A 13,596-nucleotide genomic window follows, 5' to 3' on the forward strand; every position below is an offset into this window, starting at 1 on the left:
TACCCCAAGTCCACCCTGCCGTGTGGAAATCTGACGTATAAGACACCAAAGTGGAACGTTTAACAGCACCAGTGAAACATAATTCACTTCTTTTTATTTTTTAACCAGAATGCTGTACCTAAGACTAATACATTTGGGAAAATCTTAACAACTCTTCTTCGGCCAGGCATGGTGGCTCACACCTATAATCCTGGCACTTTGGGAGGCTGAGGCGGGAGAATCACTTGAGACCAGAGTTCAAGATCAGCCTGAACAAAACGGCCAGACCCCATCTCTACAAAAAATTTAAAGATTAGCCAGGTGTGGTGGCATGAGCCTATAGTCCCAGCTACTCAGGAGGCTAAGCCAGGAGGATCACTCGAGCCTAGGAGTTGGAGGCTGCAGTGAGCCATGCCTATGCCACTGCTCTCCAGCCTGGGTGACAGAGCGAGACCCTGTCTCAAAACAAAACAAAAACCCTACTTCAACATCTGAGAATGGTCTTCAGTCCACAGTAATAAAAAAACAAGAAACAAACAAACAAAAAAACCTTTTGAAATTAAGTATTTGACAGATTCAAAATTAAGGCAGCTTTTTTTTTTTTTTTTTTTTTTTTTTGAGACAGGGTCTCGCTCTGTCGCCCAGACTGGAGTGCAGTAGCATGATCATAGCTCACTGCAGCCTTGAACTCCCAGGCTCAATCGACCTCCTGCCTCAGCCTCCTGGGTAACTAGGACTACAAGCATGCACCACCATGCTTGGCTAAGCATCTTCCTACTCTTATTAAATCTGTTGGTTTGAAGTTCGCTTAGCAAGAACACAAATGTGTTTCCCCAAGACTTCACACAGTCTCCCTCCATCACTTTCTGGTTTTATTCACACCTTTTGTGTTCCTCATTATGGCTTTATAAACAGCCTGATTCATGGGTAAATGTAGATGTGTCTGACAAGTACTTGAAACATGGCTTATATGATTTTGGTGCTTTTCTTTTTCATGAAATTTTCAGGTGGAAAAGTTGACAGTCTGCTTTTAATTCATCCTTCTATAATGTAAAGAATTTCCAAATGGACTGTTTGCATGTAAGACTCATGGTCTATATGCAATTAAAATAACGAAAATTTTAGAAAGGAAAAAGTCTGGAAGAAAACGCACTCAGCTGCTCAGCGCTGTCTCTGTGATGGCGCCGCAGGCACTGTGCCTTCCTAATGCCATGCTTGTGTTTTCAGCATGCTTACTTTGGAAAATTGTTTGATGATTTTATATTGTTTTTCCAATCAACAAGAAAGAAAAGTTCTATTTAAAAAACCAAACGAGGAAAAACTCATTTAAGCGAACATAACAATCCTACGTATTTACACTTACAGGAAGAAGGAAAAGGCAAGTTAACAGCAAACTGAGAGCTTTAGATGCATGCATTAGAAAACTAAAAAGGATAAAAATCATAATACTTATCAAATATTCATCACTAATTTATAGAAAACAGCAAAATAAACCCCCCCAAAATAGGAGAAAAATAACTAAAAGCACCTGGGCGCAGTGGCTCATGCCTGTAACCCCAGCATTTTGCGAGGCTGAGGCGGGCGGATCACGAGGTCAGGAGTTCGAGACCAGCCTGGCCAATATGGTGAAACACCGTCTCTACTAAAAATACAAAAATTAGCCTGGTGTGGTGGTGCACACCTGTAGTCCCAGCTACTTGGGAGGCTGAGGCAGGAGAACTGCTTGAAACTGGGAGGTGGAGGTTGCAGTGAGCTGAGATGGCATCACTATACTCCAGCCTGGGTGACACAGTGAGACTGTGTCTCAAAAATAAATATATAAATAAATGCAACAATTAATGAAACAGAAAACAAGTGTATAATCAAGGGTGATCAACAAAGACAAAGCTGTTCAGTACATAAATAATAAAACTGACAAATGCTCAGCAAGAATAACAAAGAAAAAAAAGACAGAGAAGCAGGCCAGGCGTGGTAGCTCAGGCCTGTAATCCCAGCACTTTGGGAGGTCAAGGAGGGCAGATCACTTGAGTTCAGGAGTTCAAGACCAGCCAAACCAACATTGGTGAAACCCTGTATCTACTAAAAATACAAAAATTAGCCAGAAGTAGCTTGAACCCGGGAGGTGAAGGTTGCAGTAAGCTGAGATTGTGCCACTGCACTCTAGCCTGGGCAACACAGCGAGACTCTGTCTCCAAAAAAAAAAAAAGACAGAAGCACGAATTACCAGCATTAAGAATGAAAAAGGGGACATTAGCGGTTTATAGACAGATTAAGAGATTATGAAAAAATACTGTCATAGGATAGACAGAGGTCAATGGGATAGGATTAAGAGTCCAGAAGTTAACTTACAATTGATTTTCAACAGGGTACCAAAACAATTCGATGGGGAAGATCTTCTTTTTTTTTTTTTTTCATCTTTTCAACAAATAGTACTGACAACTGTATATGCACATGCGAGAGAATCAAGGTGGACCCTTGTGCCGGAAAGGGTTAACTCAGCAGGCTGGGGAGAATGAAACTCCACACATCCCCAAGAAAGGCCCATCTTCAGGACTGGCTGAGGTCATCCCAGGAACCAGCTCTGAACCTTGGGAGTGTCCTGCCTAGAGAGTATGTTTTTGTGTGCCTGGGGCCCAGGGCATACTGCTGTACCAGTCTGACCAGTCTCTGCTAACAAGGTGACTAATACTGACCTCCTGTGTGTGTTTTGAGGACCTAGAGTCTGAGTAGCTAAGGTCAGCCACGTGACTGGCCCCCAGTAAAAACCCAGGACCCCAAGGCTCTGGGGAGCTGCCCTGGTGAGCCACACTTTGCGTGTGCTGTCATACATCATCGCTGGGAGAAATAAGCACGTCCTGTGCAATTCCACTAGCAGGCACAGCTGGAAGTTTACACCCGTCTTCTCTGGACTCCACTCTTGTGCCTTTTCCCTTTGCTGATCTGACTCTGTCTTTCGGCTGCAAGGAGTCATAACCTTCAGTGCAACAACTATCAAGCCCTGTGAGTCCTCCCAGCCAGTCAGGGGGATGGAGGGTGGTCTGGAGGGCCCCTGACACAACCTTGTCACACGCTGTATAAAAATCCACTCAAAACGGATCACATATTTATATTAGGTTTAAATTAGGAGCTAAAACTATAAAACTTTTAGAAAAGGCTAAAACTATAAAACTTCAGAAAAGGCTCACGCCTATAATCCTACCACTTTAGGAGGCAAAGGCGGGTGGATCACCTGAGGTGAGGGGTTCAGGACCAGTCTGGCTAACATGGTGAAACCCTGTCTCTACTAAAAATGCAAAAATTAGCTGGGTGCGGTGGCGCATGCCTGTAATCCCAGCTACTTGGGAGGCTGAAGCAGGAGAATTGCTTGAATCTGGGAGGCAGAAGTTGCAGTGAGCCGAGATCACACCACTGCACTCCAGCCTGGGTGACAGAGCAAGACTCTGTCTCAAAAAAAAAAAAAAAAAAAAAAAAAGAAAAAAGAAAAAAACAAAAGATTTTTAGAAGGAAACACAGGAGTAAATCATCATGACCTGGGTTACACAATGATTTCTTACATATGACACCAAAAGCATAAGCAACAAAAGAAAAACAGATAAATCAAACATCATCAAAATTAAAACCCTTTGTGTCTCAAAAGACCCTATTAAGAAACTAAAAGGACAATCATAGAATGGGAGAAGATACTGAAAATCCTAGGGCTGTAAGGAACTGATATTTAGAATGTATAAGGAACTCTTACAACTCAATAATAAAACAGATAACCTAATGAAAAATGGGCAAAGGATCTGAAAAGACATTTCTCCAAATAATGCACACAAATGGCCAACAAGCATATAAGAAGACGTTTAACATCCTTAGTTGTTAGAAAAACGCAAATCAAAAGCGCAACGAAATGAGATACCACCTCACACCCGTTAGGATGGCTAGAATCAAAAAGACATACAACAACAAGTTTGGTGTGGATGTGGGGAAACTGGGGCCCTCACTTACTGCTGGTAAGAAGGAGAAATGGTGCTGCCACTATCTGGCAGTTCCTCAAAACCTAAATGTGCCGTTATGATCCAGTAATTGCATTTCTAGCTATACAATTGAAAGAAATGAAAACCAGCATCTACACAAAAACCCGCACATGAAAGGTCATAGAGGCTGGGCATGGTGGCTCACCTCTAATCCCAGTGCTTTGAGAAGTCAAAGCAGGAGGATCACTTGAGCTCAGGAGTTCAAGACCAGACTAGGCAACATAGTGAGACCCCATCTCTGCAAAAAATTTAAAAATTAGTCGGGCATGGTGGTATGTGCCTATGGTCCTAGCTACTTGAGAGGCTGTGGAGGGAGGATTGTCTGAGCCCAGAAGATTGAGGCTGCAATAAGCCATAATCCTGCCACTGCACTCCAGTTGGGTGACAGAGTGAGACCTTGTCTCAAAAAAAACAAAAACAAAAACAAAAAAAACAAGAAAAAGAAGTTCTCAGCAACTTTATTCCTAATAGTGAAAAGGTAGAAATAACCCAAATGTCTATCATCTGATGGATGGATAAATACAATGTAATAAATCCATGTAATGCAATATTATTCAGCAATAAACAGAACAAAACAGTGATACCTGTGTGAACCTTGAAAATTATGCTAAGTGGCCTGGCACGGTAGCTCACGCCTGTAATCCCGGCACTTTGGGAGGCCAAGGCAGGCGGATCACCTGAGGTCAGGAGTTTGAGATCAGCCCGGCCAACATGGTGAAACCTTGTCTCTACTATAAATACAAAAATTAGCCGGGCGTGGTGGTGGATGCCTCTAATCCCAGCTACTCTGGAGACTGAGGCCCAAGAATCGCTTGAACCCAGGAGGAAGAAGTTGCAGTAAGCTGAGATCGCACCACTGCCCTCTAGCCTGGGTGACAGAGTAAGGCTCCATCTTAAGAAAAAAAAAAAAAGGAAAATTATGCTAAGTGAAAGAAGCCAGTCACAAAGGGCCACATACGGTATGATCTACTCATACGAAATGCCCAGAATAGGCAAATCTACAGGGTCAGAAAGCAGGGTGGTGGCTGCGCAGGGTTGAGGGAGGGAAGAATGAAGGGTGACGACTGATAATGGGCTGGCATTTCTTTTTGTTCTAAATTTGATTGTGATTGTACAACTCTGTGAATGTGCTGAAAGCATTGAATTTTACACTTCAAATGGGTGAACTGTATGGTTATGTGAAAAAAGAAAAGCTTCTACCAAAATAAGATGAGAATTTACTATGAAAAACCTTATGTCAAAAAATTAGAAAATTTTGGCTGGGTGCAGTGGCTGACACTGCAATCCCAGCACTTTGGGAGGCTGAGGCAGGTGGACTGCTTGAGCTCAGGAGTTTGAGACGAGCCTGGGCAACTTGGTGACACCCTGTCTCTACCAAAAATATAAAAATTAGCCAGGTGTGGTGGCATGCACCTATAGTTTCAGCTAATGGGGAGGCTGAGGTGGGAGGATTGCTTGAGTCCAGGAGGCTGAGGCCAAAACAGTGAGCTAAGACCATGCCACTCCACTCCAGTCTGGGAGACAGAGTAAAACCCTGTCTCAAAAAAAAAAAAAAAATCTCCAAAAAACAACTCAATAAAATAGTGTAGTATTTACATGTAACCTATGCATATCCTCTAGTATGCTTTAAATCATCTCTAGATTACCTAAATCCCTAACACAACGTAAATGCTATATAAATAGTTATTATACTGTAGTTTTAACATTTTTATTACTTTTTACTGTTGTAGTGTTATTTTTTCTGTTGTAGTGTTATTTTTTCTTTCTGAATATTTTTGACCCAAGGTTGGTTCACGGAGGTAGAACCCAAGAACACTGAGGGCCAACTGTATGAGACTTCTGTCAATTCTCCTGTCATGATCCATAGGATTGTTCATATCCTGATTAAAATCCTCACTGTGGGATGGGAAAAGCTGATTCTAAAATGAATATGAAACTACAGTGGGGAAGAATAGCCAACGAAGTCTAGAAGACAGAAAGATGTGCTTTCCCGGACACAGTAGATGACTACAAAGCTACAGAGTGGTGCTGGGATACACACAGCAACTAACACTGGGTTAGAGCAGAGCAGAAACACAGCCACACATGCGTTGTGTCACGTGAATTGTTTCAAAAATGAACTTCAGGTGAATTTCGCATCTCAGTGTGAAAGCAGAGTGAGGTATTCAGAAAGCGATGCAGAATACCTTCACGACCTGACAGTATGCAAAGATTTCGCAATCAGCACAGGAAAAGCAGAGCTATGAAAGAAAAGATACCGGTTGATGCTGGAATGAAGAGCTGCCCATGGAAAGACTCACGAGGGGAGTGCAGCGCCTGCCTCACAGGAGAGCAAGACAGCTCTTCTCTCTCAGCAGGGGCCACATCTCTTTCACCTCCCTTCCCCGCACCTGACACTGCTCTCCATCCAGACGCAGGTCCAGGAGTCCAGATTCGCACACAGGGAGCTTCAGTGCAGACCCAGGACCGACAACCACTGTTTCTCTAACGCCTTCTACTCTGACCACTCTGCCAGATGGAAAGGGGTGCTCACACGGAAGCAATGAGTAAACAGGCAGTTTTGTTCATGTTTTTGCTTTTGACAGAGAAGACAGTGTGAGGCCAGAGCGACATGAGGAAGAGCGAGCGGCCAAGCGTCCTCACCTCCACTAGGGCAAACTTCTCCTCGCTGGTGTAGTTGTAGCGCGTGGCACGCTCGTACTCTTCGGCGCTGTCGGGGCAGTCCTTGTTGGAATACTTGTCAGTGGGGTGCACAAGCTTCCAGGAATACTGTGGTGGCCGAAAGAGCAGAGGTGTTCCATATTGCATGCAAAATGCCTGGCTTCTAGTCTGACTCACACGATGGTGGCCAAAGCCAGGCCAGCCTTCAAACCTTTGCTGCATTCTGAAAATCACACGAGGGCGCACACACCATCTATCTCCACAGATGGGCAAAAGACTCTGGCCCTGTAACCTCTCGTTTAAAAAACCTACCCGGCAAAATGGGCTGGATAGTGAGTGCTGAGTATCTAAGACTCTAGGCATTTCATCATCATTTTAAAAAGGATTCTGGGCCAGGCACAGTGGCTCATGCCTATGACCCCGGCACTTGGGAGGCCGAGGCAGGAGGATCACTAGAGCCCAGGAGTTCAAGATCAGCCTGAGCAATATACTGAGGCCTCATCTCTACAAAAAGTAAAATAATAAATAAGTAAATAAAGATTTTGCCTTTCAAATGACCATGTACTCTTCCAATTTTATAATTTTTATGTGATCAAAATAAATCACAAAAGGGAAAATCTTTCATTACTTACAGGTATCCAAATCTTTACATGGCATGAGAAATAATTTACTAATGTTCAACAAAAGATATTGAGACACTGATGGCTGGAGCTCCAAAGAGAAAATGTTATCTTAAAAATGCGGGGCATGAAGCAACATTAACGGGTACAAATGTACAGTTTGATATTAGAAATAAGACCTAGTGTTAGATCAGTTAGGGTGACTATTAATTAAAATAATTTATGGTACATTTCAGAATAGATAGGGAAGAACTCGAATTTTTCTGACATAAGGACAAATATTTATGGCGATGGACATCCCAAGCACACCAATTAGATCTTTGCAAACTGTATGACTGTACTAAATTATTACATGTATCCTGAAACTATGTACCCCTATTATGCATCAATACAAGTAAATATTTAAAGCAAAATAAAATTTTAATGAAAAAACGAGACTTGGCCAGGTACAGTGGCTCACGCCTGTAATCCCAGCACTTTGGAAGGCCCAGGCAGGCAGATGGCTTGAGGTCAGGAGTTTGAGACCAGCCTGGCCCACACGGTGAGACTCTGCCTGTACAAAAAAAAACCAAAAAACCAAAAACAAAAAACTAGGCCAGGCGCGGTGGCTCAAGCCTGTAATCCTAGCACTTTGGGAGACTGAGGCGGGTAGTTCACCTGAGGTCAGGAGTTCAAGACCAGTGTGGCCAACATGGTGAAATACCATCTCTACTAAAAATACAAAAAAATTAGCCAGCAGTGGTGGTGGGCGCCTGTAATCCCAGCTACTCAGGAGGCTGAAGCAAGAGAATCGCTTGAACCCGGGAGGCAGAGGTTGCAGTGAGCTGAGATCACATCATTGCACTCCAGCCTGGGCAACAAGAGCAAAACTCCGTCTCAAAAAAAAAAAAAAAAAGGAGCAGGGCGCCGTGGTGCACACCTGTGGTCCCAGCTACTCGGGAGGCTGAGGCAGAAGGATCGCTTGAGGTGGGGGTCAAGGCTGTAGTGACTTATGTTTGCACCACCGCACTCCAGCCTAAGCGACAGGGTGAGACCATCTCAAAAAAAGAGAGACTTAAAATCACAATGGTACAAATTTAATTCTATCAAGATTTTTTTTTTAAAATGAGGCCCTTCATTTATTACACACATAAATGAAATGTACTTAAAATCACCTTGGAAACATTTCTACTGATAGATGTTCTTGTCTTTCTAGGGCCAAAGATAAAAAGCCCAAAGACCAAAAGTTAATGTGAATAAAATGCCCGAGGCAGCTTTGGAGGGGGGCTGGGGTCGGGGACGGGGCCTACCACTTCCATCACGTGCGCGCTCCACTGCGACAGCAGCTGCAGGCCCTGCAGCGCCAGGTCGAAGAGCTTGCGGTACTCCACATCCGTCTTCTGGGCCTCCTGGCGGCCCGAGCCCGTGACCACCTGCACAAGGCGGGTACGGCCCCGTGAGAAACCAGCGCCCCCTCGCCGAGCCCCTCCACCCTGGGATCCACCCTGAGAATCCACCCCGAAGTCACACGCGTGAAAATAAGAAATGCGGGAGGCCGAGGCGGGCGGATCACGAGGTCAGGAGATCCAGACCATCCTAAAACAGTGAAACCCCCCCGTCTCTACTGAAAAATAACAAAAAAATCAGCCAGGCGTGGTGGCGGGCTCCTGTAGTCCCAGCTACTTCGGAGGCTGAGGCAGGAGTATGGCGTGAGCCCGGGAGGCAGAGCTTGCAGTGAGCCGAGATAGTGCCACTGCACTCCAGCCTGGGCGACAGAGCGAGACTCCGTCTCAAAAAATAATAAATAAATAAATAAATTAATTAATTAATTAATTAAAAGAAAATAAGAAATGCTGTGGGTCCTGGACCCTCCTTCCGGGAAAATGGCCACAGGCGTGCTGCAGAGCACAGAGCAAGGGACAGGCCGCTGCCACCGCCACCGCCCGGGGAACCACGGGCCGGGCGTGGGGCTGTAACACGCGTGGGCTTGGCGCACTTCCACTAGGCTGGGGAAGGGCAACGCACAAGTCATGTGGGTTTGCTTCTATCAAATAACCACTCCCTAAATTTAAACATGTGACCTATGGGGAGGAAGGGGCAGCGTGGAGAAGGCAGGCTCCTTTGAATACACCTTTTTATAGATGTGATATTAGAACCACACAAATATTTTATATAATTAGGACACAGAATTAAGTGAGATCGGAAATGCAATCCCTAAAAGTCAAAAGCAAAATGAAACAATGGCGGGAATGTGCATGGAGTTCACAGCATGACCACTGAGAGGACCCTGAGCAGCTCTAAACACCATGGTGTGACTTAAAATCCTCTGAGTAAGGGGACCGGTGAGATGGCTCATGCCTGTAATCCCAGCACTTTGGGAGGCCGGGGCAGGTGGATTGCCTGAGGTCAGGAGTTCGAGATCAGCCTGGCCAACATGGTGAAACCCCATCTCTACCAAAAATATAAAAAAGGAGCTGGGCGTGGTGGTGCATGCCTGTAATCTCAGCTACTCGGGAGGCTGAGGCAGGAGAATTGCCAGAACCCAGGAGGCGGAGATTGCAGTGAGCCGAGATCCCACCATCGCACGCCATGCAGCCTGGGCAACAAGAGTGAAACTCCACCTTTTTTTTTTTTTTTGAGACGGAGTCTCGCTCCGTCGCCCAGGCTGGAGTGCAGTGGCGCAATCTTGGCTCACTGCAAGCTCCACCTCCCTCCCGGGTTCACGCCATTCTCCTGCCTCAGCCTCTCCGAGTAGCTGGGACTACAGGTGCCCGCCACCACGCCCGGCTAATTTTTTTTTTGTATTTTTAGTAGAGACGGGCTTTCACCGTGGTCTCGATCTCCTGACCTCGTGATCTGCCCGCCTCGGCCTCCCAAAGTGCTGGGATTACAAGCGTGAGCCACCGCGCCCGGCTGAAACTCCATCTCAAAAAAAAAAAAAAAACTCTGAGTGAGAAGCTCAAGGGCAAAATCACCTGCAAAACAAATCCTAAAATAATTTCTAGTCACTGTAATTAGTAGTACTGGCATTGCTCTTTTAAAACTAGATTATGGCCAGGCGTGATGGCTCATGCCTGTAATCCCAGCACTCTGGGAGGCTGAAGTGGGAGAATCACAAGGTCAAGAGATGGAGATCATCCTGGCCAACATGGTGAAACCCTGTCTCTACTAAAAATACAAAAATTAGCTAAGCGTGGTGGTGTGTGCCTGTAGTCCCAGCTACTTGGGAGGCTGAGGCAGGAGAATCGCTTGAATCCGGGAGGTGGAAGTTGCAATGAGCCAAGATCACACCATTGCACTCCAGCCCGGGCGACAGAGACTCAGTCTCAAAAAAAAAAAAGGCCATCCTGGCTAACACAGTGAAACCCCGTCTCTACTAAAAATTAGCCAGGCGAGGTGGCGGGCGCCTGTAGTCCCAGCTACTCGGGAGGCTGAAGCAGGAGAATGGCGTGAACCCCGGGGGGGCGGAGCCTGCAGTGAGCCGAGATCGCGCCATTGCACTCCAGCCTGGGCGACAGCGAGACTCTGTCTCAAAAAAAAAAAAAAAAAAAAAAAAAAAAAAAAAAAAAAAAAGGCCAGGCACAGTGGCTCATGCCTGTAATCCCAGCACTTTGGGAGGCCGAGACGGGCAGATCACGAGGTCAGGAGATCGAGACCATCCTGGCTAACACAGTGAAACCCCATCTATATTAAAAATACAAAAAAATTAGCCGGGCGTGGTGGCAGGCACCTGTAGTCCCAGCTACTTGGGATGCTGAGGCAGGAGAATGGCATGAACCCGGGAGGCGGAGCTTGCAGTGAGCTGAGATCACGCCACTGCACTCCAGCCTGGGCAACAGAGCAAGACTCCACCTCAAAAAAAAAAAAAAAAAAAAAAAAAAAGACTAGATTATGACATAATGACATAAATCAAATTATGCTGGCGTCATTCACCAGGATGTTCAGCTTTCAGAAAAAAGAAAGTCAACAAACCTAAAGTGGAATCACTTTAAAATTGTACTCAGAGGCCAGGTGCGGTGGCTCACGCCTGTAATCCCAGCACTTTGGGAGGCTGAGACAGGTGGATCACCAGGTCAGGAGATTGAGACCATCTTGGCTAAAATAGTGAAACCCCGTCTCTACTAAAAAAATACAAAAAAAAATTAGCTGGGCATGGTGGTGGGCGCCTGTAGTCCCAGCTACTCGGGAGGCTGAAGCAGGAGAATGGTGTGAACCCGGGAGGCGGAGCTTGCAGTGAGCTGAGATTGCGCCACTGCACTCCAGCCTGGGTGACACAGCAAGACTCTGTCTCACCCAAAAAAAAAAAAAAAAAAAAAACTGTACTCAGAAAAAAACTGATTTGTTACCTTAGACAATGCCAGAGAACCAATTACAGTCAGATGCCACCTAAAGATGCTCCAGTCAACAAGACCACATACATGATGGTGGTCCCATAAAATCTTAATGTAGTGGAAAAATTCCTACTGCCTAGTGATGTCTTGATGATCCTGACCCCGTGTAGGCCTAGGCTAATGTGTGTGTTTGGGTCTTCGTTTTTAACGAAAAAGCTCAAAAGGAAAAAAACAAAAACTTTTTAGTAGAAAAATAATTTATAGAATAAGGATATAAAGAAAGAAAATATTTTTGCACAGGTATACAATGTATTTGTGTTTTAAGCAAAGTGTTATTACAAAAGCCAAAAAGCTCTTTTTAAAAGTCAAAAGTTTATAAAGTAAAAAAGTTACAGTAAGCTAAGGCTAATTCATTATTAAAGAAAGAAAAAGCCTTTTAAGAAATTTAGCACAGTCTAAGCACACAGTGTTCATAAAGCACGCAGTGCACAGTAATGTCCTAGGCCTCCCACTCGCTCGCCACTCACTCACTGACTCACCCAGGACAGCCTCCTTGTCTGACATGCCCAAACACTTGCCAGGGGTCTGTGGTAGAAGCAGCAGGTGCCCCAAGATACCTGGACTACTGGGTTGTCAGTCAGTTTGGTTACATGATGACTGGTAACCATGGGGGGTGGGGGATGGGTGCTCATCGTCCACAGTGGGTGGGGACAACATCCACAGAATTGTCCCCGCTAAGGTTAATGGTCCTCCTGAGACCCTTGAGGGACTAACCAGTCCAGCAAAGCAGCTTGCGTATATACCCTAAAACCGGCAGTCCCTGCCAGCAATTTGTAGCACAGACATGCCAGCAGTGCTGGCTCGGAGTCAACCTGGGTGAGTGAGGAGAATGGGAGTGGCCACAATGCCAACGTGGCAAACCCAGCCGCAAAGCTGGATGGAACTAAAGAGAAAGCACCTGTTCTCTGCACCCAACTCCAGGCCCACCTCCTGGACACATGAATCCAATGCCCCTGGGACGTCTCCTGACAGCCACCCAGAGGCTCCTGCTCACCTCTGGCCTCAGGACTTCTTCTTTCTAGGCTTACAGGGGCCCCAGGTCAGAATCACCCTTTCTTTTCCCAATGTCCTCCCTTCTCCAACCATCTTTCGAGTTGCTTGGAATCACAGTACTAGACTAGGAAATGCCACTTAATCAATTAATTATCTCGTCTCTGTCCTTTCTCTTGGGATGCCTATAATGTTTTTCTGAAAAAAAAAAAAAAAAAAAAAAAAAAAAAAAAAAGCTTTTTGTACAGCTGAACAGAAAGAACACTAATTTCTCTGCCTTGTCAATTATAATGGGTGCTTTTGCAGTACAGTCATGCACCACATTTGGTCAATGACAGCATAAAGAATGGTGGTCCCATAAGATTATAATACCATCTTTTCACTGTACCTTTTCTATGTTTAGATATGTTTAGATACACAAATACATACCATTGTGTTACAACTATCCAGAATCTTCAGCACAGCAATGTGCTCCATAGGTGTGTGGCCTAGGAGCCATCGGCTGTACCCTGCAGCCTAGCTGTGCCGCAGGCTGTACCTTCCAGGCTAGCATGAGGACACGATGACATTCCCACAATGATGAAACTGCCTAATGACACATTTGTCAGAACCTGTCCCTGTCATTATGTGACATATGATTGTATCTGGTAGTAAACTGTTTTTCAAAGCAATTAAACCTAAGATTTGGGTGCAAACACACACAGGCGACCCTCGGGTGCCCGTGCGGCTCCAGGTCGTGGGGCGCACCTCGCTGTTGCTGTAGCGTGCCAGCTCCGAAATGAAGCGCATGTGGTCCTCGCGGATCTGGATCATCTGCTCGCAGATGTTGTACTGAGGGCTGCTGCCGGAGGATGTGCACGTCCATCTGTGCAGAGAGAAAGCACCCGCGTTACCTGTGGAGGCGCCGGCAGGCCACAGCACTGGGGCAGCTCAGGACGCCGGTTTGGTGCCAGAGCC

At 45.6% G+C, this 13,596-nt stretch overlaps 1 protein-coding gene across 11 annotated transcripts in view; it reads right to left on the reverse strand.

The window, feature by feature from the left end:
- Window positions 1–13,596, reverse strand: part of CYFIP1 (cytoplasmic FMR1 interacting protein 1) — a 113,676-nt gene that overhangs the window by 50,895 nt on the left and 49,185 nt on the right. For all 11 annotated transcript variants that reach the window (XM_063631211.1, XM_063631207.1, XM_063631206.1 and 8 more), the window contains 3 exons: window positions 13,387–13,504; window positions 8,569–8,691; window positions 6,642–6,767 (listed from right to left, as the gene is read on the reverse strand). In XM_063631211.1, the coding sequence (XP_063487281.1) occupies window positions 6,642–6,767; window positions 8,569–8,691; window positions 13,387–13,504 (367 nt within the window). The remainder of the gene's footprint in view (window positions 1–6,641; window positions 6,768–8,568; window positions 8,692–13,386; window positions 13,505–13,596) is intronic.

Source organism: Symphalangus syndactylus, chromosome 22 (assembly GCF_028878055.3).
Source record: "Symphalangus syndactylus isolate Jambi chromosome 22, NHGRI_mSymSyn1-v2.1_pri, whole genome shotgun sequence".
NCBI classification, from domain to species: domain Eukaryota; kingdom Metazoa; phylum Chordata; class Mammalia; order Primates; family Hylobatidae; genus Symphalangus; species Symphalangus syndactylus.